Raw genomic sequence first — 27,782 nt, 5'->3', positions numbered from 1 at the left:
AGGGGGGGAAATGAATGAATTCCTATGCCCCACAAATACCCCAGAGGTGCATTTTTAATAAAAGGACACATTCTACTCATGTAAAAACACACTGATTCCCAGACTGTCCACAGGCCAGATTGAGAAGGCAGCCCTGTTTAGGGAAGTTTTTAATATTTAATGCTGTATTGTTTTAACACTTGATTGGAAGCCGCCCAGAGTGGCTGGGGAAACTCAGCCAGATGGGCAAGGTATAAATAATAAATTATTATTATTATTATTATTATTATTATTAAATGCGATTGGGCCAGATCCAGCCCCCAGCCTTAGTTTGCCTACCCATGTTCCAGACTGATGGGCAGGGAAGGTGTTTAAAACACAAGAAGCTGCCCTTAATTCAAAGGTGTGAAAAAGGAAATCCCAGGGGAGAGGGCCTCCTTGTTCCCTGTAAAGTAAGATGCAAATGCCACCAACTTGGTTCCTCCATTAGAGATGCAGGCCTAGTTCCCTCCACACACCCACAGTCACATTTCCCTGGGTGTTTTAGTTTAGAGTTTCTGGGCTAAACAGACAGACAGGCTGAGTCAGAAAACGGCCCCCCAGCCAGAGTTGTTCTTTGCAATACGATCGAAATCATATTGAGAAGTGGTGCCTGAAACACCACTCTTGTATGTGCAAGGCTGGCCCTACCATTAAACAATCGCCTTAGGTGGCCCCTGACCGACTCCAGCCGTTAACAACCTTGGGTCTAGCTTACCTATGAGATTACCTTACCCCACATGTAAGCCCTCTTGACCGCTTCTATTGCTGGAATTTGCTTCTATTGCTGGAATTTGCTCTAGTGCAGGTGCCACGTAACGCCCACTCCACATTTGTAAGAATTTCACTGCTTAGTGTGGCAGCATCTACCCTTTGGAACTCCCTGCCTCTTGAGATCAAGCAGGCGCCTTCACTTTACTCTTTTCAGTGCCACTGGAGAGCCAGTGTGGTGGAGAGTCAGTGTGGTGTAGTGGTTAAGAGCGGTGGCCATGTAATCTGGTGAACCGGGTTCGCTTCCCCGCTCCTCCACATGTAGCTGCGGGGTGACCTTGGGCTAGTCACACTTCTTTGAAGTCTCTCAGCCCCACTCACCTCACAGAGTGTTTGTTGTGGGGGAGGAAGGGAAAAGGAGACTGTTAGCTGCTTTGAGACTCCTTAGGGTAGTGATAAAGAGGGATATCAAATCCAAACTCTTCTAGACAAGCCTACCCAAATGCTTCTAAATTTGAGGTAATTTTAATCCATTCTAAACTTTTGTACTGTGAATTTTCTTTCATATTTTTGTAAACCCACTCTGAGGTTTTTACAACCCAGCAATGTATAAATTTTTATGAAATAAATAGGTGAAAGCTAGGCCTGGTGAACAGACCCTTGGGCTGAGGCATTGTTCGGGATTTCTTTAGATCATATTATGACTTTTGTGGAAATTGTTTGATCCGGTTGTGTACTTTTTGATCTTTTGTTATTTATGACTACTTCCATTATGTTTGTAATTATGCAAATCTTATGTTGGAAGCCGCCTTTAGCATGGAAAGGCAGCATACAAATACCGAAAATTGGTGATGATGCCCTGAACTCCATAAATTAGTCTTAAGGAAGGAACTGACCATCACTTAGCACGATTTTATAATGAATGGTCTTGCAGATAATGTGTATTACCTTATTAACTTCAAAATGTGGCAAGCCAGCTCTGCTCTCTTTGAGAACTCTCTTATTCATCCTGCTGAGTGAGGCCCTGGACTTCTGCCCAAAGTCAGGGCCGGCCCAAGGCATTTTGGCACCTGAGGTAGGGTTCCCGGGGACAGTCCCCAGATCTGCAGATCTGTCCCCGGACAAATTCCGTCCCCAAAATGTCCCCAGATTTGCAAATCTGTTCCCGGGAAACACTGCAGTGGCAGTCTCAGCAGCCCGGAGCCAGCCTGGTAGTGCAGTTGGCTCTGGCAGTTGGCTTTGGCTGGCTTCAGGAGCTGCTCACTGCTGTGGCGCCCACCATTTTTCCTCTCCAGAAGTCCCCATATGATGTATCTTGTGCGCAACCCATCATATGGATGTAGGGGGACAACTTGGAGCAAAGAACCATCACCACAAAATAGCCTTGAAAGTTAGCTATCATGACATCAAATCAGCTAAACCCCCTTCTTTTAACTACAGTCATACTTCATGTTACGTTTGCTTCAGGTTGCACGTTTTCAGGTTGTGTCCCGCGGTGACCTGGAAAGGGTTACAAAATGACGTCACGTGCATGCGCAGAAGCGGTGAATTGTGACCCATGCACGCGCAGACACACAGACATGGGTTGCGTTCTTTTCAGGTTGCGAACGGGCCTCCAGAACGGATCCCGTTCGCAACCAGAGGTACCACTGTACCTTTGCTAGAGGGCTTTGTATTTTCTTTCTTTCTTTCTTTGTTTTCTTTTGTTTCATCCTTTTATTTAGATTAGTTTTTTATTGTATGTTGAAAAGTTTCAATAAAAAATTTTTTATATTATTTTATTGCCTTGTGGTCGGTAATTTTGTTTTGGTGGGTGCTGTCTTTTATTAAATTAGATTTTATTAGATTAATTTTCATGCTTTTAGGATGCCACCATAGAATCTGCTGGATGGATGGCACAGAGATAAACTACATTCTGCTTTGTGTCCCATGCAGAGCAGCTTAACAACAGTTTTTCTAAATGTTAATTTAGACTCCCAGAGGGACTCACAATCGAAGAAGACCAAATGATTTATTTCATTTTATTTTTAAAGACCCTGCAAACACAAAACAAACAAAAAAATGAAATAAAAATTGTTGGAACCAATCAGTAGTACCTCACCTGCCTTGCATACAATAGATGGTATTTGCAGAAAGCTCTGGGAAAACTCCCATATTAAAACTGCTGCCAGTCCGTGCAGACAGGATGTACCAGTGCTGCCTGTCAGAGCTGTGAGCTAGATGTACTGTAACCACCCTACTATGTAAACCACCCTACTATGCTCACTGTAAACCACCCTACTATGTTCCTCTGCTGATGAAAAAAGAAAGAACTACCCAGCAACTTTTAACTGCCTGTTTGTTAAAAAGCTACTTCAGAGTGCAGACATGAGTGATTATATATTGCATTTAATATTTTTTCTGCTATTGAATTTTGTTTAATTTTCCATGCGCATTTCAGAATATTCACCTTAGGAAGAAAACAAAGCTGCTGCTGCTGCCGCCGCGGCCGCCTCCTCCTCACCGCCCACCCCGTTTGCAAAAGGATGCATTAAATAAACTTTTACTGTATTTCTTTTTTAAAAAAAATCTCTCTTGCATATTTCAGAACATTAACTGTTACAGGGGGAAAAAATAAGTACGGTACTGAAGCCTTTTGCATTTGCGAAAGGATGCGCTGGAGCGCGTGCGTGGTTACCATCACTGCTCTCCAGTACGTGCAAGGGGTGGGGACACCTCCCCGCCCCCCACCCCAAACACACCCACAAGGTGTCCCGTGATCGCGATGGTGGAAACCCACGCACCCGCACGCGAGCCGCCGGCTCGAAAGCAATGAATGGGTCTCCCGCTGCAGAGCAGCACGTTTAGCTCCGCTCCCATTCTCGAACGGGAGCCTCCTGCTCCGGTTTTACCCCGGGGTCTCGGAGCGGGGGGCCGCTTTTTTTTTAACCCCACCCCCAGCCATGTTCAACCAGCAACAGCAGCAGCTCCAGCAGCAACTGTTGCAGCTCCAGCACCTCCTTCAGCACCAGCCTCAGCACCAGCCTCAGCAGCAGCAAGCAAGCCGGTAAGACCCTCTACCCGAGGCCGGGGATCGTGGGCCTGGCTCCAAGGGAAAGGCGCCTGCTCCACACCCCTTCTTCCCTTGCAAACCTCCTCCGCCCTCCGCGCAGTTTTTGCTGGCGTGACTGCATCTGCTTTGCACCTTGCTCCTGAAGCGTTCCTGCCTCGAAATTCAGTTGCATTTCAGATCTGGCCCTTTTAACATGTGTTTTAAATGTAAATACAGTACATATGTATTTAAAATGTATCCTCAAGCGAGCCTTGCTGCACTTCAGGGACTAAGGCTACAGTGGACCTACTCAGAAGTAAGCCCCATTGCACTCCATGGGACTTGCTCCCAGCTATGTGAGCGGGCCTAACAATTTTTGTATGGACTCAAGCTCCAGCACATGCACGAAGATTGTGTGTGTGTTCGCGCGCTTGCTTTGTATAATAACATATTTTAAGCTTTGGTGCCAGATCTCACAACTCATGCTGGCATATATTGCTGAGGTCCAAGAATCTGCACATGCATAATTACCTGTGGCCTAGCAGTGTTCATGGTGCAAAAAATGTATTTAGCTATTTCGTTACCCTCCAACGCCACCACACACACCGTAAGGAAGAAATATTTCCAATATTCTTCTTCCAATATTCCAAGCTTCTTCTAGCGTCAGCCCCCTCCTGGTTCAGCTCCCCACCTGCAAACAAAGCAGCTCGTTCTTTACTCCACATAAAAACAAACCCTCCCACTACCCAACTGAAAAGGGTTGGCTGGCATACTGTTAACAGTTCTAGGACACAATCCACTGAGGAGCTCTCCTGTGCAAGAGCCAAGCTGTGTTGTTTTTTGTCAAGTGTTTTGTTGGTGTGCAGGTCTCACTAATTTCACGGAGTCTCCTCGGCCACATCTTGGTATTGAATGGCAGCTTTTGGAAAATTAGGATGAAAAAAAGTCCCTTGTAGGGCATGGTAAGAATAGGTTCTGAAAGGAATTAGGACCACCCAAGTGCTTGTATTGTGGAAGTCTTTCTAGGTAACATGGACTGTGTGTGGACCTGCCTTCTTAAGCATCTCCATGTCAACACTGTCCCATAATAATGTTGCGCACACATCCGTCTGTTTAAATATACCCCTATAAAATATAAAAACGCTGCTCGCTCTTCCTAAGCAAAGATTTTGGTATGAGCTGTAGTCCTGCAAAATTGATAAGTTTGTCCCTAAGCTTGCAGACAGCATGTTTCTTACACACATTCACTCACACTTGACAACATGGTTTCACCATGTACATAATAATGATATAATTAGGGTGCTGAATTGAAGAAAACTTGGGGTAGCTAAGCGTGGACAAGAGTGAAAGGGCTGTTGAGAGTCAGTTCAGTTCTGGAATGCAAAACAAATTCCTAGACTGATAATGTGCTCAGAGGCACCTTATTCTTTAATTTTACCGCATTCCTTTCTTACCGCGTTCTGGAGCTTTTGGACTCTTAATAGAAAACGAAATAGCTCCAGCTAGCCAGAAGTCCACCTGCCTGTGCCATATGGCAACCAAAGGAGTTGTTCAACTAGTGCCAAGTACCTGAGCTGTTTCCAGATGTGTTTCTTCTAAAGTAGAGTCTCTCGCCTCACCCCCCCCCAAATCTATCCACATGCTCCTTGGTAACATTTGAAGCTGCCTTTTAAGAGGGGTATATAATGTCCTATGGGGTGCCCTCTTTTTTCAAGGATGGAAAAAATAGTAAAATAATAATAACCAAAACCAAGCCTTCCAGCATCTGTCAGGCACCCTCTGAATCCAGTTTCCTTATACTTTGTCGAATGAAACTATTCTGAACCTGTTTAATCCTGCCATTGAAAGGCTGTTTAAAACAGTGTCAGTGGTGCTTCCAAAACGATGCAAAGGTTGTGAGAGAGCTCCTGGATACCCCTTTACTACTTAGGGCAGATGCACATATAGAGGGCTGTATCCAGTGTCAGTCCTGCTTAGAGTAGACCCAAGACTATAATGGGCATAACTAACTTAGTTCTATCCATTTCAGTGTGTCTACCTTGAGTACAACTTAACTGGATGCAACACATAGTACCAAAAATGTGCTCATTAACTCTATTTGTGCAGTTAACATTCCATAAATTGGCCGGGTCACACTTCAAGGCAATTGTTTTTGGGCAAAAACATCTTAAGTAGTTGCCTAATGTTGCCTTAGGTTTCTTGCAAGCCGCTCTCTGTCCTGGGATTTCTGCTGATCTGATTCCACCTCCTTCCTTCCCAGGTGTGTGATACCATCGCAGCAGCAGCAGCAGCAGATGTTGAACCTGCGAGCTACTAGTCAAGCCTCGCTCCTCAACGCCAACCCCATGCTCCAGCGGGCCCTGCTCATCCAGCAGATGCAAGGTATAGCACTTGTCCTCTGCTTTGGGATGGGAACCCTGCAGGATTGATGCAGAAGAGGCTGAGCAATGCATGCTGGGATACTTGGGAAACTGTCACACTGGATGGTTTTTATTTACTTGGGTATCTCTGTTATTTGGGGGGGGCAGTGACTCCCAAGGCAGTTTAAGACATTAAAATTACCCAGGTAGGACCTGCAGCAAAGTGGCCATTGTTCCAGCCACTCTATTCCACGTCTCACCACCCCAACCACTCCTTTCAATAGCTTGTCTGCATTTTGCTGCTGCCGAGCATGCTCAGTTTTCATCAGCCACCCAAATGTTCTTTGTTCTTTCACAAATATTGGGGTTCCCCACAAAGCTGCTGGTGCCTCCCTGTTGTGGGTGGTGGGTGCTGTTCTGGATACATAAGTAATGGCACTCAGCGCCTGAACATTGGAAATACAAATTTAAAAAAAAACCTGCTTCCAGTAGCACCTTAGAGACCAACTAAGTTTGTTATTGGTATGAGCTTTCGTGTGCATGCACACTTCAGATATCTTCTTTTGGTATCTGAAGAAGTGTGCATGCACACGAAAGCTCATACCAATAACTAACTTAGTTGGTCTCAAAGGTGCTACTGGAAGGAGTTTTTTTAATTTTGTTTCAACTACAGCAGACCAACAAGGGACGTGGGTGGCACTGTGGGTTACACCACAAGGCCTAGGGCTTGCCGATCAGAAGGTCGGCGGTTCGAATCCGCACAACGGGGTGATCTCCCGTTGCTCAGTCCCTGCTCCTGCCCACCTAGCAGTTCGAAAGCACGTCAAAGTGCAAGTAGATAAACCCGGAAGCTGTACACCAGCTCCCTTGGCCAGTAAAGCGAGATGAGCGCTGCAACCCCAGGTCACACTGGACCTAACAGTCAGGGGTCCCTTTACCTCTACGGCAGACCAACACAGCTACCTACCTGTATTGGAAATACAGTGGACCCTCGAGTTATGTACCGCTCTGGATACGTAACTTTCAGATTGTGAACTCAGCAAACCCGTCGCACGCATGCGCAGAAGCACTCTGCGCACCGTGCGCATGCACAGAAGCGGCGCTTCCAGTTATGGACTTTTCGGGTTAAGTATGGACCCCCAGAATGAATTTAATTCATATCCAGAGGGTCCACTGTAGAGGGAATGAACTGATTGCGTTCAGTAATGGGCAGGAGAGTAGTGGTTGTTTTGAGGAGGTTGTTCCTTGATCTCCCAGCAGGTGAGTAACTTCTGTTTATTGGGGACAGGGAAGAGTGAGGCAGTGGTGGGGAGGGCACCAAGATGCAAATACACAGGTAGGATGGCTGGATTGTTTCCATTGCTACGTTTGCACTGTGCTGACCTCCCAACCACTTTCCCCACCTGCTCTTGATAAGCAGCAGCAACTCACCTGCTGGGAGGTTAGGTAAATATTAAGCATGTCTACAGACTCAGTGAGAGGTGTGAGCTTGCTTTTGCCAGGTAATCCCATTTAGACTAGGTCTAATTTGAGAAAGGGACACGGGTGGCGGGTTATACCACAGAGCCTAGGACTTGCCGATCAGAAGGTTGGCGGTTTGAATCTCTGTAACGGGGTGAGCTCCCATTGCTCGGTCCCTGCTCCTGCCAACCTAGCAGTTTGAAAGCACGTCAAAGTGCAAGTAGATAAATAGGTACCACTCTGGCAGGAAGGTAAACAGCATTTCCGTGTGCTGCTCTGGTTCGCCAGAAGTGGCTTAGTCATGCTGGCTTCATGACCTGGAAGCTGTACGCCGGCTCCCTTGGCCAATAAAGCGAGATGAGCACCGCAACCCCAGAGTCGGCCACGACTGGACCTAATGGTCAGGGGTCCCTTTACCTTTACCTTGAATTTGAGAGAGACTCATCTCCTCTTTAACACAAAGAAGCCTTTCTATTTTTTCATCTTTCATATTTGTTCACAACAATATATCAAGGAGATCTGTAGAAGAGTAGCCAGTGTTCTTGAAGAGATATGTGGAGTTTATGGTTGTATATCCACACACCAAAAAAAATTATGCTATGCTATGCTGATACTCATACTTGACTGAAGTGTTTAAATGTTTCTTTGGTTATCCTTGAATCTTCCTGCCACGTTTGCCACCCTCTCCTGCTACACCAATGTGGCACACCCTTTGAGAGCCACTGCTTTAAGGTGCTCAGGCATGCAAGTGTGGTTTCCTCCCCTACCCCATTTTATTCTTGAGGTAGGTTCAGAGTAGGGAGAGGAAACCTATCTCCCTCCAAAAATTGCTGGACTCAGCAGCCAGCATGGCCAGTGGTTGGGGATATTGGCAGTTGAAGTCCAGGAACAGTTGGGAGTGCCACATGTTCCTCATCTGGTTTAGTAGTTGACAGCGCAATTCTATGCATGTTGTCCCAAAAGTAAGTCCCATTGAGTTCTCTGGGATTTGTTCCTGTACTGAGAGAGGTGGTGGGTTTTCTATAGGCACCTGGCTGGTTGCTGTGAGAGCAGGAATATTGTACTAGGAGGGCCATTGGCCTGGGATAGATATAAGATATATGTCAAAAATACAGTAAAGGTTCGCTATCTGTGCTAGCATCCGATTGACGTTGGAGAGAAATTGAGTTGAGAAATAAGATTAAGGGTACGTATTGATATGAGAATGTAGTAGATAAAATGTAAAGAAATTTACAATAATAAGAGTACATTCATTTGTAAAAAAAAGGAATATACAACAGGATTGACAGGAAGTCCGTAGTGTTGGTACATATATGATTTTGGAATAGCTTTTTGTCTTTGTTTTTTCTTTCTTTCTTTCTTTAGGTATATAAATTTTGTATATGAACTTTGTATACATGTTGGAAATTATAGTATAATAAGCCCTGCACAGTCATACCTCGGGTTGAAATCGCTTCAGGTTAAGCCTTTTTGGGTTGCGTTCCGCGGCGACCCGGAAGTAACGGAGCGCGTTACTTCCGGGTTTCGCAGCTTGCGCATGTGACCTACAGACGCACGGGCGCGGGTTGCATTCGCTTCAGGATGCGAACAGAGCTCTGGAACGGATCCCGTTCGCATCCAGAGGTACCACTGTAATGTAATATGACAATGTATGCATATGTAACATAAGAACGTTAATAAATAAATAAAATGTGGGGGGGGGGGGACATTGGCCTGATCCAGCAGGTTTTTCTTAGGTTCTTATGAGCTTCAAGGTTAACTCAGTAAGCCTTGTGGCTGAACAGGGGATTTGAATCTCTATCTCCCTGGCAGTGACAATCGGAGCTCCAAGGAGACACCAGTCCTGAGCCACTTTGTGAGGCTGGAATGACCCCAGCCTTGCAAAGCAGCACAGGGCTGGCTTGGGGAGGGCACCACACTCCCCAGAAAAATGCTACACATGATGCTACACCCCTGGTCCCAGTTCCACACTCTAAACACAGCGATGAGGAACCTCTGGCGCACGGGCGGAATTGGCCCTCCCAGGCTGTTTGGAGCCAACTGCGTCCACCTGCCCTGCATCCACAATCACTTGAGCTCAAATCAGGAAGATTTTCATCTTTAAACTGTTGAACATGGTTGCACTGAGAGAGATCTTTGTTGCATGCCATGTGCTCCAGTTTAAACAATTACATAAATTAGAAACAACCATAAACACTCAGATAAATGTTTATGAATATATTTAGAAAGTTGTGTTGAAGTGTACATAGCAAAATTATTACGGATATGAAATGATGTCTAGTAACATGTATTGCTTAGATTGGTGGCATTAAGTAAAGTGTATTTTGTATAAATAACACTTAGAGGCCAAGATGAATTTCCTTTGTAGCTGCAGCTTGAATTCTTCCTAAAGTTCTGCTGCATGGTGACAAAAGAGGGTGCCAAATTCAGTTATTTGTTTGTTGCTTTTGTATACCATCTTTCCTCCAAGGAGCTCAAGGTGGTGTATGTAGTTCTCATTTCATCTCACAACAATCGTGCAAGATACAGGTTAGCTTGAGAATAAGTGGCTGGCCTAAGGTCACCCAGGTCCTGGTCTGACACACTAACCACTATGTCATGCTGTCTCTTAACAAAGCTTTGAATTAGCATTCACTTCCAATTCTTCTATGGCGTCTCTGGCTTGGAGGTTCAGTCACCTTGAGTCATCTGCCAGGCTTCACCCACCTGCCAGAATGTTCTGTGGAGGGTTGGCCTTTTGTCCATCCAGCTCTCCATCCAGAAGTTGTTTTAACACCTCTTGCCCAACCAGCCACCATATTGGCTCACATAGTTTTACGTCTCCCCTCCCAAGTCTGAAGCTGCAAACCTGTACATCTAAAACCATTTTTTAAATCATTTGTAACAGCTACAATCTCTCCTTACCCCACTCATGTGCCCACTCAACTTTCAATTGGCAGAATTGGCACTACTGCTGGTGCCCCATGATGCTTATTACACACTTGTAAGAACTTTGATTGTTCATTGTGGCAGCACCTATACTTTGCGGCTCCCTGCCTATTGATATCAATCAGGCTCCTTCACTGTAGTCTTTTCCGCACCTGCTAAAAACGTTATTGTTTAGACAAGCCTACCTAGATGCCTCGAAAGCGTGGTGTGAAATATAATTTGTTTGAGTATTTTAACTTTTTGTATGTTTTGATGTATTGAATTTCCCCTCCCCTTCAATTTTATGGTTTTATCTTTTTGTGAACGGCTTTAAGGTTTTTCTTTTTTTAAAAAACAAGCTGTGTATAAATTTTATTAAATAATAAAATAAAATAGCATTGGCTGTTGAAGCATGTGATAAGTCAGCCTTTCTCAACCTGTGTGTCCCCAGATGTTGCTGAACTACAACTCCTATCACCCCTAGCTAGCAAGGCCAGAGCTCAGGGATGATGGGAGTTGTAGTCCAACAACATCTGGGGACCCACAGGTTGAGAAACTCTATACGTGCTCCATGCAGGCATTCCCTCCAGATGTTGCTGGACTCCCAACTCCCATCATCGTTGGCCATGTTGGTTGGGTCTCAAGAGATTTGGAGTCCAATAAAGTCAGGATGGCACAGTCCTAACTATTCTGTAGTATAGTCGTGCCGTGGATCCCGAACGCCTTGCAACTTGAACGTTTTGGCTCCCGAATGCCACAAACCCGGAAGTGAGTGTTCCGGTTTGCAAACGTTCTTTGGAAATCAAACAGCTTCCACAGCTTTCAGTTGAGTGCAGGAAGCTCCTTCAGCCAATCAGAACCTGTGCCTTGGTTGTCAAAGTCGAACAGACTTATGGAACGGATTTCGTTTGACTTCTGGGGTACGACTATACAAGCCAAGTTCCTATTTATCGTTTTTGAAGAGATAAGATATAATGCCCTTTGAGATTCTCTGGGGAGGTGACTGTGTTAGCCCAGGGGTCAGTGCAGGAAAAGTGCTGCAGCAAAGCTTCAGTGGCTGATGGGAAAGTCCATGTAAGGCTCGGAGTGTGTTCCTTTTCAGATCCTCAGAAACACTGACCTTCCAATCAGTTAAAAATCAATGGGGGTGTTTTGAGGAATGCTGATTATTTAGCAGCTGCCTGCGGGTAAGCTGGTGCCAACACTAATAAAACGAAAGGGAAGTTGCATTTTCTGATTCATATGTATAAAAGTATGTTTTATCCTACAGAGCCACAGTTCCTTTGGTACGGGAGTGATGGTCAGAATATGACTAATATCCTATTTATTTTAAAATTTCATTTATTTTTGTTTTATCTCCCTCTTTCTATGTATGTGTGCGCATAAATATGCATGTTCTTATAGCCTTTTCTTTTTTAAAAACAGGAGCTCTCCTCTTTATGGAGTTGATTATTCAGGGGTTATGCAATTGATAATCACATTACCTTCTGTAATAAAGAGTTGTCTGAGCACTGACAGTCCTCTGAAATTTCCTGGTCAACTGCAAGGTTTGGGTTACGTTTGAGAATACTTGATGCCCCGATACTTGGTATCTGAGAAAGATCTGAGTGAATAATTCAGCGGGTGTTTTAACCTGTGGTTTCAGCAGTGGAAACTAGTAAGCTGAGTGTGTAATTTCCCCCCCCCCCCCCGCTCCCCTTCTGTAGCAGAATTGGAGGTGTGGTTTCTAGAGAGCTAACCAAGCCTCTGAGCCAGGGGTCAGCAAACCTTTTCAGCAGGGGGCCGGTCCACTGTCCCTCAGACCTTGTGGGGGGCCAGACTGTATTTTGAAAAGAAAAGAAAAATGAACGAATTCCTATGCCCCACAAATAACCCAGAGGTGCATTTTAAATAAAAGGACACATTCTTCTCATGAGGTGGCCAGAGTATTGGAGCGTCAGCTTCAGGATCTGTCCTTCCAGTGAGCACTCAGGGCTGATTTCCTGTGCCCATTTAATCATTACATCTTAAACACCTCCAACTGAAGCGCTTGTATCTGCATCTATCTGCATTATATAAATAATGAGTTGTTGGCTTTTGGGGGGTAGCTGTTTAGAGAACGTGGGCTTTATTCGGTGTTAATCCTACTCAGAGTAGACCCACTGAAATGGATAGTAATGACTAACTGGGTCTTTTAATTTCAGTGGCTGTACTCTGCCTAGAACTTGTTTGCCTACAACCCAATATATGCAAAGGTGTAGCAGCCCTTAGCGGATCTGAGCCATGAGCTGATTTGGAGTACTTCCACAGTGATTGTGTGAATTTTGTTTACAGTGGTACCTCTGGATGCGAACGGGATCCGTTCTGGAGCCCCATTCACATCCTGAGTAAAATGTAAGACATGACTGTGCGTTTTGCCGCCTCTGCGCATGCGCGTGACATCATTTTGAGCACATGCGCGAGTGGCGAAACCCGGAAGTAATGCGCTCCATTACTTCCGGGTCGCCGCGGAGCATAACTTGCAAAGGCTCAACCTGAAGCACATCTAACCCGAAGTATGACTGTATTGTGTATTACTGCTTCTGTTATGTTTGCAGTTGTGTCAGTCTTTTCATGTTGTAAGCCGCCTTGAGCAGAGTCTTCGCTATGGAAAGGCGGCATACAAATAAAAGCAGCAGGAGGCGGTCCTGAGCATGGGCGCAGTGACCAAACCACAAATGGCTTGTTCTCTTTTGTGTCTTCAAGTTGCATGGTACTTAACATGGTGTCTGTGCGTCAGTCACCTACCGCTATTTCCTGTCCTTGGTAGGTAACTTGAGAGGCTTCAACATGGCCGCGGCCCCTGTACTCCAGCAGTTCTTTCCTCAGGCAACAAGACATTCCCTTTTGGGTCCACCTCCTGTTGGGGTCTCCTTGAAGCCCACTCGCCTCGCTTTCCCTGGGGGCCTCCCTTTTCAGCGGCAGAATCAGACCTTTCGCAAGGTAAGCTCATTTTGGGTTATTGTTGTTGTCGTTTAGTCGTGTCCGACTCTTTGTGACTCCCTGGACCAGAGCACGCCAGTCACTTCTGTCTTCCACTGCCTCCCGCAGTTTGGTCAAACTCATGCTGGTAGCTTCAAGAACACTATCCAACCATCTCATCCTCTGTCGTCCCCTTCTCCTTGTGCCCTCCATCTTTCCCAACATCAGGGTCTTTTCCAGGGAGCCTTCTCTTCTCAGAGTATTGGAATCTCACCTTCAGGATCTGTCCTTCCAGTGAGCACTCAGGGCTGATTTCCTTCAGAATGGATAGGTTTGATCAGCACCAAAATGCTGATTAAAAACTCCCAAAAACATGAAGAACCTAAACAAACAAACACCCATACAGTATCCTTATAGCTAATAATTTCATTGGTTCCAGGAACTGTTATCCTTCAGCCTGGTTGAACAATGTTTTTAAATTCCTCCTGAAAATTGAAAATGAAGAAGGCAGACCTACATCACCAGGGAGGGTGTTCTGTTGTGGTCAATTTTCAGTTGTGTTGAGTTTCCCCACGTTCAGTTGTGGTGAATTTTGGCCTGTTTTTGAAGTCTTTCCTCTTATGCCTCTGGCTTTTATTTCTACTGCTACTCTGCAGCTTACTGATTCATGAGCGACTGATGAAAAGGCTGTTGATTCAGCAAAGGCCTCAATTAGCACATCCTTCTCCAGACTACAGTGGTGCCCCGCAAGACGAATGCCTCGCAAGACGAAAAACTCGCTAGACACGAAAGAGTTTTCCGTTTTTTGAGTTGTTCCACAAGACGAATTTCCCTATGGGCTTGCTTCGCAAGACGAAACGTCTTGCGAGTTCTTGCGAGTTTGTTTCCTTTTTCTTAAAGCCGCTAAGCCGCTAATAGCCGCTAAGCTATATGAAACTTATAGCCCTGCAAAATCTGGAGAGCCCTACTTTGGAGAAGGCTGCACCAGCAATTTTAAAAACAAATTTCTCTTTGCTCAGGTAGCAGCCACCCACCTGAATCAGTCCCAGAGTGGTGGGGAATCAGTGTTGGGCTGCAGCAGAAAAGGGGAATTGTAAAAAAAGCACCTCCCTTTAGCGGATTCCTCCATGGGATCAAAAGCCTTTTTTGTGAAAAAAGACTGGGCTCAGTTCAGTTCCAGTCCCAAGCACAAATTCCTATGCACAGAATATGTTCAGAGGTACAGTTTTTGTACCTCATTCTGGTTGGTCATTCTCAGGGTTCTAATATGCAAACAAACAAATAAATAGACGCAGTTCCAGCAAGCCTGGCTCTGCAGATTGTTTGCATCTCTCTTTTCTTGAACCATTGCATTCTCCACTGCAGGACTTCTCGAGGACCTCTGAGAGGAAACGGGAGGCGGATTCTGCAACTTCCTCCTCTCAGGGGCAAGGAGCGGATGAGAGCCTACCTGCGCTGGATATGCCTATAATCAAAGAGGCGTCTGAGCAGCCGAATTCTCCACCTCCAGGTAGGAGAATACTTGAATTTGCTTTTTCCTATACAGCAACACAGAATAGGGAGGTATTTTTTTTTAAATAATAATAAAAAAATGAGCAGGTGAAGATAGGTTTTGCTGAATCATACCAAGTGTTTGTTTAATCTAGCATATTGTTTATCACAGTGGCCAGCCAGAGACACTGGGAAGCCCCTAGGAGGACTTGGGAGCAAGAACCCTCTCTCAATATTGTTGCTCAGCGACTGGTATTGAGAGACATGATTCTGGAGGCAGCATCAGGACTGCCTGCCATTGATAGCCTTGTCTTGCTCTATTAACCTGTTTAATCCCATTTTGAAGCTGTCCAGGTTGGTGACCATTGTTGTAAACAAAAACCTGCCCATTTTCCCTTATGGGGTATCCAAGAGCCCATACAGAGTCCTTATGTAGGTTCCCTATTGGTAGGAGAGAATAACAGAGGCCAACCAGAGAATATTGAGAAGCAAAGCAGCTAGTAAGCCTGATCTTTATTGATCTGTTGCAACAGGGTGCTCCCCTCACCCACAGGAAAGGAGGGGGACCCCGAACAAAGGTGTTCCTGCCCTTATATAGACATTTTAAATCCCCTCCCTGGAGTCCAAGACCACCCCCAGAAACATCATACCTACATCACAGAGAGGGTGGTCTACAGCAGAAATCTGAGTGTTTCGTTTACCTCCTGTCTGCCAGGTTACCTGTTTAATGGTCACTTGATTGGATTGCCTGGGGAGCCTGGCCAGTCTTTTGTAATGATAAATACTTAGTTCCTGAGCCAGGTCACAGGCCTTCCTGTGCTATCTATGTATCTGCTTGGTTGGTACACTTATGAACATTTAACATATATCTAAGACCTCAAAATTCCTATCACACCATCACTGCATCTTCTTGTAGCAATTCCATTATTTAGCTCACGTGTTGTGTGAATAAGGGCTTCCACTTACCTGTCCTAAATCACCCACCATTTAGTCTAATTGGGATGACTCCCTGCCCACCCCCCAAAATAGTAGCTAGCAGGAAAAGCAGTCGGGGATGATGGGAGTTGTAGTTCAACAACAGCTGGGGGGACCTGAGGTTGAGAAACACCGCTTTAGAGGCTACTTGGCTGCTCTGAAGCATTAACTTCCTTTTTCTGGGCCCACAGAGACTCTGGCAGAATCCTCTTCAGCCGACGAGCCGGCAGCCAAGCGGCTCAGAAGGTAAGGATGGCAGTTGCCAGGATCTGCACCCTGAGCTGAATTGTAAGAACAGCTTTGCCAGATGGAATCCTAAAGATCCACCTGGCGCATTGTGCCTCTCTTTGGTGGTGGGCTTGCCTCTCCAACAGGCGCAGCGCCGCTGGTGGCTCCGCCGGGCCCTGAGTGCGTGGGCCTGGCACTGCTTGTGGGAGTGGTTGTACAGGATCACCCAGAGGCCCTGCTCCCCAGCCCCCTCCCCCTGTCTAAGGGCTTGCACCATAGTCTGCTGGACAGACAAGTCCTCATAAGCTCCCCTGCTCACCTCCCAATGTCCCTGCAGGTGTCTTTCCACTTGTGGCAGAAGCGCTGCCTTTGCAGTGGCAGCTATAATCCATTTGTGCTTCAGCAGGGACATAGCATGATCTCTGTGTTGGCCACAACCATCTGGCGGAGAAGGGACTTCTCCTCTGCAAGCTAGTTCAGCTTCCTGTCATCAGTGGGAGTGGCATGGTCAGAGAGGCCTTCATCAGGGTCAGCCATGGCAGCCAGGCAAGGTCTGGGTAGACAGCTCAGCCAAATAATAATAATAATAATTTATTATTTATACCCCGCCCATCTGGCTGGGCTTCCCCAGCCACTCTGGGCGGCTTCCCACAAAATATTAAAATACAGTAATGCATCAAACATTAAAAGCTTCCCTAAACAGGGCTGCCTTCAGATGTCTTCTAAAAGTCTGGTGGTAGTTGTTCTCTTTGACATCTGATGGAAGGGCGTTCCACAGGGCGGGTGCCACTACCGAGAAGGCCCTCTGCCCTCTGTGCTCGGAAACGTACTGGAAGCCAGAGATTCATTCATGCATTCCTAATTCTATTTGTGCCCTGCTTTGACACACACACACACACAGAGAGAGAGAGAGAGAGAGAGAGAGAGAGAGAGAAACCTGCTCAAAGCAAGTTACAACAGAGAAAACAGGAATACATTTCAAAACCCCAACAGTGCAAAAATAATATCGTAACAACATAATAAGACAACATAATAAGACAAAGCACCGTATTTTTCGCTCTATAAGGCGCACCAGACCATAAGACGCACCTAGTTTTTGGAGGAGGAAAACAAGAAAAAAAATATTCTGAATCTCAGAAGCCAGAACAACAAGAGGAATCGCCGCGCAGCGAAAGCAGTGATCCCTCTTGCTGTTCTGGCTTCTGGGATAGCTGCACAGCCTGCATTCACTCCATTAGACGCACACACATTTCCCCTTACTTTTTAGGAGGGAAAAAGTGAGTCTTATAGAGCAAAAAATACGGTACTTTGAAGATAACAAAATTATATTAGCAACATCCAAACTCCAAAAGCAAAAGTAACAAGGGAGCTTTATGGTTTCACTTTGGTCCCAGACAAACCCCTCCTGTGATGTTGCTGGCAGTCCCTCTCCTGCAGCAGTTTCTTCTAAGGCTTCCAGTGGCTGCATCCCAACCCATTCATCCTGGCAGATCTTGCTGCTTGGTGTGAGATCCTCCTTGGATTCTGGGCTGTTCATACAAGGTCATGGCCATCGCAGCACAGTTTCTTGGCCTCCCACTTTTAATGTACCAACAGCTTCTTTTTTAAAAAACAACAACCATTTATCCCACCAGGGAAGCTGGGGACACAATCCCAGAAGAAGCAGTATGTCTTCAGCAAGTGGAGGAGTCCAACACAGAATCCCACCTGGAAGGTGAGAGCTTCACAATTGCCTGGGATCATGCAAACTGCTCCCAAGGGTCTAGAATCAAAAAGCTGTTGGAAAATAGTCAGATGCCTTGCAGTAGGTTGAAAGCAATACAAATATATTCACCCCAGCCTGTATCTGTATTTAGTTTAGAATCGTCTTTATAGGAAAAATGGATTTTAACTATTTTTACATATGGGGTTGTTTTTGTTGTCCATACTTTTACTGTGAAACCGCTTCAATATATTTTATGGGAAGCGATTCACAAAATAATAAAATAATAACTGTGAAGCACAGCTTGCAGGGGCCAGGCAACTGGTGCATGGAATCTCCAGTCCTAGAACAGGGACAATTAGACCCTGCCTGACTCTTTGAGGTTGCTGGCTGTACAGAAATCTGCCCAGTGTATGTCTGTGTGTGTTGCATGTTTCCTGCTCCTCTGACTAGATTTGAGTCTGGAAAGGGCTGGACAGTAACACCCACCACCAGCAAACAGCCCCTGCCAAAGACATGCATCACACATACAGTGGATGCTCGGGTTGCGACCGTGATCTGTGTGGAATGCACGTTTGCAACCCACAGCGGCGTGTCTGCGCACGTGCGGGTTGCAATTCGGCGCGTATGTGCAAAGCGTGATTTAGCACTTCTGCACATGTGCAACCGCCGAAACCCGGAAGTAACCTGTTCCGGTACTTCCAGGTTTTGTTGGTACACAACCCAAAAAAACGCAACCTGAAGCGTCTGTAACCCGAGGTATGACTGTACCTCCTTTCAGGTCTCCAGGAAATTGCCCTCAGTCTTAAAAGGCATACTTTTCCGGAGGGGTTTCGCAAGCAGCTGCAAGGCCAGACTCTGCCCTCCAGCTGCTTCCCCTTCTTTTTTGTCCTTTCCCATGGGTGCATCCTTCTGAGGCCACATGGGGTCCAGAGTCATTCTGTGGAATGGAGAGAAAGAGAGCAGAGCTGTGCTTCTTTTTATAGCCAAAGGGAGGGAACTCTCCAGAATAAAAATTTGGTGGGTGCTGCGGGAGGTTTCTGGAAGTTCCATGCTGCCCATGAGACCATGTTGGGGACCTCAAGGATTGGTGATGCTCCCCGCCTTCCGCTCCTGGGGAAATTAAATTCTCTTTCTGTCTGCCTGTCTTTCGTAGAGGCAGGCAATGGGAATGAGAATCTGGCTGCAGATACTTCCAAGGAAAAGAACATTTCTGGAGAGCTGAATATTTCAGAGGTGAGCAGAAAGCTTCTTTAGCTCCTGGAGAGGGAGGATGACTAGCAGCAGGTTCTTCTGCTGCTTTGTTAAAAACTGTTGGGGAAATGTGGGCGGCATCCTTTGCCAGCCTAGTTCCCTCCAGCTGGCATCATTCGCTGGCATTGATGGGAGATGCAGTCCAAATCATTTGGAGGCACCGTGGTGGGGAAGGCTGGTGTACACAGATAGCAACATGGAAAAACACACTCTGGCTCAATAACCAAAGATCCAAAGGAGCCTTTTACCCAGCATGCTCTCCTCCAAGAGGGCCATCAAGCAAACCAAATTAACCATAGTTTCTCATTCTGTCCAAACCGGGAAACCATGGGTAAAAGCTACTTTCTCACAAGAAATGAGGGAAACAGTAACTGTACATCTCAGGTTCCTAGAATGCTAGAAACTTACTCATTTAAAAGGAAAGCTGGGATTAGGGGTAGGGGGCAAATAGCATTAATAGAGAGGGAACTGCCTCCCTTCTACCACCACTGCACAGACGTCTGTGCTTCATATGTGCCTGTAGTTTATATATATTTGCATGAAACTCTAGTTAATTGAAGCCTTCCTGTTCTTGCTGGGGTTTCGTGCGTGGGCAAAAGTCTTTTTCCTACCTTGGCTTTTTAAGCTGAAATATGACCATCCAAATTCCTTCAGTGTGCAAATGCAGAAATCTCTAGATGGAGCCTCTGTATTCTTCCTGTAAACACTGCCTTCTCTCCCCAAACTGTATGTATCTTCTTCTTTTTAGCCGAGTAATTGTCTTCCATAAACACGGTTTTAACAATGAGTCTGTAAGTGGCTGTGGAGGCCAATTCTGGATCCACACGTCCTTCCACAGTGGGGAAGTGTATAGCCGCTGTCTGAATGTGGCCTGAATTATGGGCTTCTTCTACTCTCCAGAGCTGAGGGATTTAATAGTTGGCTGATGGGCAACCTGAATTGAGTCCTTGAATCTTCTCCAGGTGGTCAGCTCTGCAGGCTCCCTGAAAGTCACAATTCAGCAGAGCAGCGAGAACCGAGCTATCAGCACCACAGCCCTAAAGCCAGCCTTCTGGACCTCTGAGATGGGGACAGCTGGAGGCAGCCCCGAGGCTACCCTGAAATTCTACTGTTACATATGCAAGACTAACTGCTACAACCAACAGGTAACAAGACACGCTTCATCTGAGGAGTTGCAAAGTCGGGATTTTTGCAACCCTGCCGCCCTCCCTCTCCTTACCTGCATCAGTATTCATTCCTTTCCTAGACAGCTTACTGTCTGTAGAAGTGACTTGCAGTAGGTAAAAATATAGGCGTGTGTATAAGCACACAAAAAATGGACAAGAAAATCTATATCAAATACTTTAAAAAAATGCATAAGCGCTATCCATATTCACAATAACAGTATCAGTATAAATAAAATTGAAAGTGTAGAATCCCCGCCAGCATAAAACACTGTTTTGCATTGCAGTCCTGAGCTGTTTAAGGCTTTATAGGTCAACACCAGCACTTTGAATTGGGCCTGGAAACTAACTGGCAGCCAGTGCAGTTGGGCCAGGATTGGTGTAATATGCTCAAGCCATCTTGCTCTGGTGAGCGACCTGGCCGCTGAATTCTGTACCCGCTGATGTTCCTGAACCGTCTTCAGAGGCAACTACATATAACACGTTGCAGTGGGGCTTGACATTCTCATCCCACAGGATGAGCCTTCTCCCAATCTGAGGCCTATGTTGCTGAACAGCAACTCACAGCATCCCTGATCACAGGCCAGTGCTGTCTGGAGCCCAGCACATCTGGAAGCCATCGCGTTGGGGGAAGGCAGCCTTACGGAGCCATTTCTGATCCTGGCCAGTATTTCTGAGCGTGCCTGTCACCCCTTTCATCACTTCTGAAGTAGCCCATCTGAACTGGATAGGCTTGCCAGGTTTCAAATGATGTAGTGTGGCTCATGCAACACGTTGGCGATCAATATACACAGAACAATAATTATACATACTTTATCAACCTTCTGAGAAAAATACAAAACATTAAACACAGCCACAAAGACTTGCGAACTACCCAGCCTAAAATGAACTTATAATGTCTGGTTTCAATAGATTTTTCAAATGCTTAACTCGGTCTTTTAGATAAGTTCATGAAGATACCAACAAAAGGTAAGTTAAGTGTTATTCACAGTACCGAGAGATGCTAGTAGAGTTGTAGATAGATGTTAATAAAGTTGTAGATAATGAAGTTGTAGAGACAGGGTGCCAGCGTTTTGCACCTGTTTCGCCCTGGCAGTCCAAGTAATCAAAAGGCCGCTGTTCACCCCTGACGGGGCCCTTTAACTGGGGCTTGCAGGTAGCACACCCAAAGATAGTTTTTTGGGCTGTTTCAGTGGTCTAATCTCAAAGTCTTGATGTGCATATTGATATTCAATCTTATAGAGAATACTCTTTCTTGGCTTAAGCTTAAGAGACTGATTTGCTTAGCCTGAGACTGATTTGCTTAGGTTTCAAATGATGGCTACTCCATGTTCTCTCCATCTCTCTCTCTCTCAGAATTTCCAGGCTCACATGGCAGGAGCTCAGCACCAGCAGCGACTTCGGGAGATCCAACACATGAGCAACATCTGCCTTGTCTCATTGTTGCCTGTGGTGAAGGAGCAGAAACCACTGGCTGAGAAAGATGGGTATGTTGGTTTGTTGGACTAGATAGTCCTTGTGGGGCGGGGTCCTTCCAGCTCTGCTTCTATGTGCAGGCTGTAAAATTCTGTGACTGGAGAATGTGGAGCTCTCAAACCGATTGTTTACCCACCCAATCCCTTCACAGGAAGAATAAATCAGGGCTGGAGAGTCTTTTCAGTTACTCAACATGGCAGGTTCTGATGTTCTCTGCAAGCAATGGGGAACTTATTTTCTGGCCAAGGGCAGTATCCTGGTGTGGGCTGCTTCTCTCCCTTACTGTAGCAGACACAGCTCATGAGCAGATTCCTCATCCCTGTAATTTCTAGAGCACAAAATTGTATGTTGGGATTTGTGCATGTTCATTTTTGTTCCAAGCGGATATGAAAACACCTATTTCAGCTTTGCTCCTTAGTGGCTCCTGTTGCAAGACTATGCACCACTTGGGGCAGTGCAAAGGTGAAATGATTTGTTTTCATGTCCTCCAGGATTCATTTGATTAGCCTAGGGCAGGGGTCTGCAACCTTTAAGACAAAAAGAGCCACTTGGACCCGTTTCCGAAGGAAAAAAACAACTGGGAGCCGCAAAACAAGCCAAATGTAAATAACCACACATTCTTCCCCTTCCCCCATTCGCTCTCTTTTAAGAGGGGTATGGTACCTCTCATATCCATTTTTTGCAAAGCACCATGTGCATAGAGGGCATAATACAAATTAATACATAGAAAAGTGTCTGTCCCTCCCTGCAGTTCAACTCCCGCTCTTTTTACTAACAGCACATATCCATTCCTTCTGCTGGTGCAACTTTCTCATCATTTCTACATAGCAGCATTTATAAACCAGTGCCAGAGAAACTGGGTGAAAGGAAGGTGAGAGGGAAGAGATATGAATATTTATGTGTGTATATGTATACATACATACACCTACACAATTACAGGTTTGAAGCCAACTTAAAATAAGCAAAGGAATCTGTGGTGCTTTCCATGGGATCCGGGGACATGTCAGCTAATACTCTTCCCTTTCTTCTTCATTTGCTTGTCTCTGCAGCAAATCTCGAGGGGGAAGGGAGAAGGGCAGGAATTGCAAAGGCACGAGAGAACGGGGGAAATCCCGCATGCAGGATTTTGGTGCCTAACAGCCCCCCCTCGCTCTGCAATTGCTCTCGTGCTCCCCCGCCTCTCCTGCTGGCTACCTCTGGACTCCCTCCTCGTCACTGACGTAATTCACCCCTTCCTCCCTGACAGGGAGGGCAGGCCCATTTTGTGGTTCACCTCAGGTGCTCTCCCTCAACTCGGCAGTCACTCAGAAGCAAGGCACGGAAAAGGATCCCGAAGCACCACCGCCACCCCTCACACAAAAAAACCCCGCCCCGCCATTTCCCTCAAGTGCGCGCTCTCTCTCTCCCTCGCCTCAGGTGCCTCGCGCGCGGGGCTAAGGAGAGCGTGGCCTGGGTGGGCGGGGGAAGCTATGAGCCATGAAGCCGCCTGGCAGAACTTCCCTCCGGCAGCAGCAGCAGCAGCCCTTCTCCGGCCGCCGCCCTCCTCCTCCATCCCAGCAGCCGCCGCCTCTCGAGCTCCGCTGCTGCCGCCACCGCCTTGCTTTGCCCGGCTCGGCTGCCCAGCTCCACCCCCCTCCTCTTTCTGGCGCTTCTGCTTTTCTGCTCAGGATCCCCGAGGATCTGCGGAGCCGCGGCAAAGGGGTAAAAGAGCCGCAGGCGGCTCCGGAGCCGCGGGTTGACAACCCCTGGCCTAGGGACTTGGTAGAAATTACCTGCATGCCTTATTGGATAGCTGAAACCTGCAACAGACTTTGCAAATTTGGTGCCTCTCAGATGTTATGGACCACAGCTCCCCTCAGACCCAGCCAGCATGGCCAGGAGTTAGAGAGTGCAGCAACATGTAGAGAACCACAGATTCCCCCGTTCTTTCATATGTTCTTCAGGTGTAAAAGTCGCTTGTTCAGAAAATTGTCACACAAGACAACTAGTAGTGGCAGAATTGAGGAAACAGGGGTCTAAGAATGTAATATTTTCACAACTCCCCTTTGCTTCCTGAGTCTTTTGTGTTTTCACATGTTTCCTGTTTGAAGGTTAGAACTGTGCTCTAAACGCCCCACAGCCTGGAGAGCTGAGATTCTCAATGATGCCAGACGTGTCACCAGGCAGTGTATGAGATCCCAAATGACTGACTAGCAGAATGCCTTTTTTTTTACTATATAAAGGCAGTGGAGCAAGTGGGAGATAATGCTGTGTTGCCGTTTTAGTGGAATGTTCTTGTCCTTGCAGAGAGAGCCAGCAGCGGTGGTGTAACACCTGCCAGATACATTTTACAGGTGACCTGATCAAGCACCGTCGGACTCAGGAACACAAGGTAACTCTTTGCCCAGGTTTCTCTTTCCTGTAAATAATGGATAGGCAAACTAAGGCCTGGGGGCTGGATACGGCCCAATCGCCTTCTCAGTCCAGCCTGCGGACCGTCCAGGAATCAGTATGTTTTTACATGAGTAAAATGTGTGCTTTTATTTAAAATGCATCTCTGGGTTATTTGTGAGGCATAGGAATTGGTTCATCCCCCCCCCCCAAAAAAAATATAGTCCAACCTCATGGTATGAGGGACAGTGGACCGGCCCACGGAGGAAAAAGGTTGCTGACCCCTGCTGTAAATGTTCAAGGAAGGGGTTGAATGCTGATTACCTCAGGGGCAGTGATAGGTTAATGTTTTTTATATTAGAGAATATTTTAATAGCAAATTAAGGCACTGACACGAAAGCAAAATATGCTGTTTCCAAGAAAATCGGGCTCATGCATTTATTTGTTGAGTCATGTCTGACTCTTCGTGACCCCATGGACCAGAGCACGCCAGGCACTCCTGTCTTCCACTGCCTCCTGCAGTTTGGTCAGACTCATGTTGGTAGCTTTGAGAACACTGTCCAACCATCTCGTCCTCTGTCGTCCCCTTCTCCTTGTGCCCTCCATCTTTCCCAACATTAGGGTCTTTTCCAGGGAGTCTTTTCTTTTCATGAGGTGGCCAAAGTATTAGAGCCTCAGCTTCAGGATCTGTCCTTCCAGTGAGCACTCAGGGCTGCTTTCCTTCAGAATGGATAGGTTTGATCTTCTTGCAGTCCATGGGACTCTCAAGAGTCTCCTCCAGCACCATAATTCAAAAGCATCAATTCTTCAGCGATCAGCCTCCTTCATGGTCCAGCTCTCACTTCCATACATCACTGCTGGGAAAACCATTGCTTTAACTATATGGACCTTTGTCAGCAAGGTGATGTGTCTGCTTTTAAGATGCTGTCTAGGTTTGTTATTGCTTTTCTCCCAAGAAGCAGGGGTCTTTTAATTTCATGACTGCTGTCACCATCTGCAGTGATCATGGAACCCAAGAAAGTAAAATCTCTCACTGCCTCCATTTCTTCCCCTTCTATTTGCCAGGAGATGATGGGACCAGTGGCCATGATCTTAGTTTTTATGATGTTGAGCTTCAGACCATATTTTGCACTCTCTTCTTTCACACTCATTAAAAGGTTCTTTAATTCCTCCATGGACAAAGACAACGGGCTCATGCATAGGGAGTTTTAACAAGTAACGGTAGTGACTGTTTAGTCAACCTGGTGCCCTCAATCTGTCTTTGACTATAGCACTGCTGATGGAGGATCTTTGCTGATATTATATATAGCAGGTTCTTTCTTGGCTTAAAAAGGGAGCAAAAAACATAGTAACTCCTTCTGAAAAAGGCATATTTGCAGGTTTGTTCTTGCGGTCTCCCCCTCCCCTCAGCAGACACGGGCAGTAATATTCAAGTTCAACCATTTCCATGTCTGCAGTATTTTTAAAATAATCGCTTTTAAAGCTCCATTTGTTTTATTAATTCCACTTACGGATTGCTTCCTATGAAGCATCTCAGAGTGATCGACAGTAATATCACCAGTGAAAACATACAGAAAAAGTTCATGTATTCAGCAACGCAAATCCAATGCAAATGCTGCCCGAAATAAATCTCTAGATTGGGCTAAAAAATACTGGTTGAAAGAGTTTTGAGTTTAGCTCCTTGCTTTCTTCCTGCTTCTCATCCATCAGCCACCAAGGCCTCTTTATCAGTGATAAAAGAAAACCTTGAATAACTCACCTTCAATAACTTTTTCAGTTGGCTAATTCCTGAATTGCTAGTTCAGTTATGTTAATTTGGATCTGAACAGAGACTATACTATTGTGTCCCACTGCAATTGTTAATTTACTCAGCACTGCTAAGGTGTTCGAGTTATCACAAATTACTGCTGTTATGAACAGTCCTTTTGCATACATTTAAGCTGCAATAATTACACGTTTCACAGACTGTACTGTTGGAATTCCATTGTCGTGTAACCCCAGCCTTTCCGTTTCCCCCCTTCACATCCATGTGCATGTAAAGGTGTCCTCTGTGCATCTAATGAGGTGGGCTTGAGCTGATGCTGTTATTTTTTAAAAAATCTTCCTTTATATATATCCTGCACTTCCTCCTGAAGGAGCCTGGTATTTAAGGTGGCATCAAATCAAGTGTGCTTGAAGGCTTCCTGTGAGCAGATGCCACATTATTTCCTACCTGTCCCCCTTTCTTTTCTTATCCTAGCTTGCCAAACGCTCCCTCCGACCCTTTTGCATGGCGTGCAGCCGGCACTTCAAGACCCCCCGCAAGTTTGTGGAGCATATGAAGTCTCCAGAGCATAAGCAGAAGGCCAAAGAGGTATGGGCAGCTGTACTTCAGGGAACGTGGTGGCAGTTGGGATGAGCTAGGTAGGACTTTGGCAGGTGGGCAGAGGGCCATGTGTCTGCTGCAGAGCTGTGCCTCAGAAACATCAGAGGCCCTGGCAGGTTTTAGGGGAGGATGTTAGCTCAGTGGATAAAACACCAGCTTTGGGTGCAGAAGGTTCCAGGTTCAATCCCTGGTAGGGCTAGGAAATCCTGAAAATGAGAGAACCGCTGTCAGTGTTGACTACAGTGGTACCTTGGGTTACAGACGCTTCAGGTTACAGACTCCACTAACCCAGAAATAGTACCTCTGGTTAAGAACTTTGCTTCAGGATGAGAACAGAAATTGCACAATGGCAGCAGGAGGCCTCAGGTTTAGAACAGTTTCAGGTTAAGAATGGACTTCCGAAACGAATTAAGTCCTTAACCTGAGGTACCACTGTACTGAACTAGATTGACCAGTTATATTGTCTGACTCAATATAAAGCAGCTTCCTATGTTCCCAGACTTAATTGTCCATCTGCTTTAATATTATCTACTGTGACAGGCAGCAGCTGTCTAGGACAGTGGCTCTCAAAGGGTGTGTCGTGTGCCACACTGGTGTGTCAGGAGAAGGATGGCAAGTGTGGCAGGAAAATTCAAGGACAATCAAAGAAACATTTAAACATTTCAGTGTCGTATAGTATGAGATTTTGTATTTGCAGAATATGGGTAAATTTATTTTCAAAATGAGAGCAAGAGCATCAAGTGTGTAGGAATGATTTGTGTTCTTATGTAGCTGCCTTGTTTTATACTTTCTGGACGTCCCGTGGTCATATTATAAAGTAGTTGTGTTCTATGTTATAAATCAAGCACTGCTAGGAGTCCGTCCCCCCAGTGTATTTCTTACCAATAAAAAATTTGGAGTGGCACAAACACATTTTTATTCTTAAAATGTGAAACTTAAAACCATGGAGAGACTTGGTCTGAATAGAGACATTGGATTATTATCTCATTTTTAGCCATCTCACCCCTTGCTTTTCCCTGTAAGACCATTGCAGTTGTTAACAGTCGTCAACAGGTTTACCACACCTATCAGCCAATCACCCATTCCCACCACCCTTCTGAGTAATACCCTCTCACTATATATGAGGGTCTGGTGACTTCTGATTGAGTGTATCTGAGGAAGTGTGCATGCACACGAAAGCTCATACCAGTGACAAACTTAGTTGGTCTCTAAGGTGCTACTGGAAGGATTTTTTTTTTAAAAATTTGTTTCAACCAGAGAAAACAGTTTGAGAACCACTGCTCTAGGGTCTCTGGCAGGGGAAGGTCTTTCCTGTCACTTTCTACGTGGC

At 45.9% G+C, this 27,782-nt stretch overlaps 1 protein-coding gene across 3 annotated transcripts in view; it reads left to right on the top strand.

Moving 5' to 3' along the window:
• Positions 1-3,448: 3,448 nt before the first annotated feature.
• Positions 3,449-27,782, top strand: part of CIZ1 (CDKN1A interacting zinc finger protein 1) — a 34,505-nt gene continuing 10,171 nt past the window's right edge. For 2 of the 3 annotated variants that reach the window (XM_080990921.1, XM_080990920.1), the window contains exons 1-11: positions 3,449-3,775; positions 6,021-6,142; positions 13,277-13,449; positions 14,794-14,938; positions 16,086-16,140; positions 17,757-17,836; positions 18,981-19,060; positions 20,041-20,223; positions 21,598-21,728; positions 24,004-24,088; positions 26,327-26,440. In XM_080990921.1, the coding sequence (XP_080847047.1) occupies positions 3,672-3,775; positions 6,021-6,142; positions 13,277-13,449; positions 14,794-14,938; positions 16,086-16,140; positions 17,757-17,836; positions 18,981-19,060; positions 20,041-20,223; positions 21,598-21,728; positions 24,004-24,088; positions 26,327-26,440 (1,272 nt within the window). In that variant the 5' untranslated portion in view covers positions 3,449-3,671. The remainder of the gene's footprint in view (positions 3,776-6,020; positions 6,143-13,276; positions 13,450-14,793; positions 14,939-16,085; positions 16,141-17,756; positions 17,837-18,980; positions 19,061-20,040; positions 20,224-21,597; positions 21,729-24,003; positions 24,089-26,326; positions 26,441-27,782) is intronic. The other variant, XM_080990919.1, reaches the window with a different exon arrangement.

This window comes from Podarcis pityusensis, assembly GCF_964106645.2.
Source record: "Podarcis pityusensis genome assembly, chromosome: Z".
NCBI classification, from domain to species: Eukaryota; Metazoa; Chordata; class Lepidosauria; order Squamata; family Lacertidae; genus Podarcis; species Podarcis pityusensis.
Note: the sequence above shows the minus strand (reverse complement) of the source record. Positions and strands in the feature narration are given on the sequence as shown.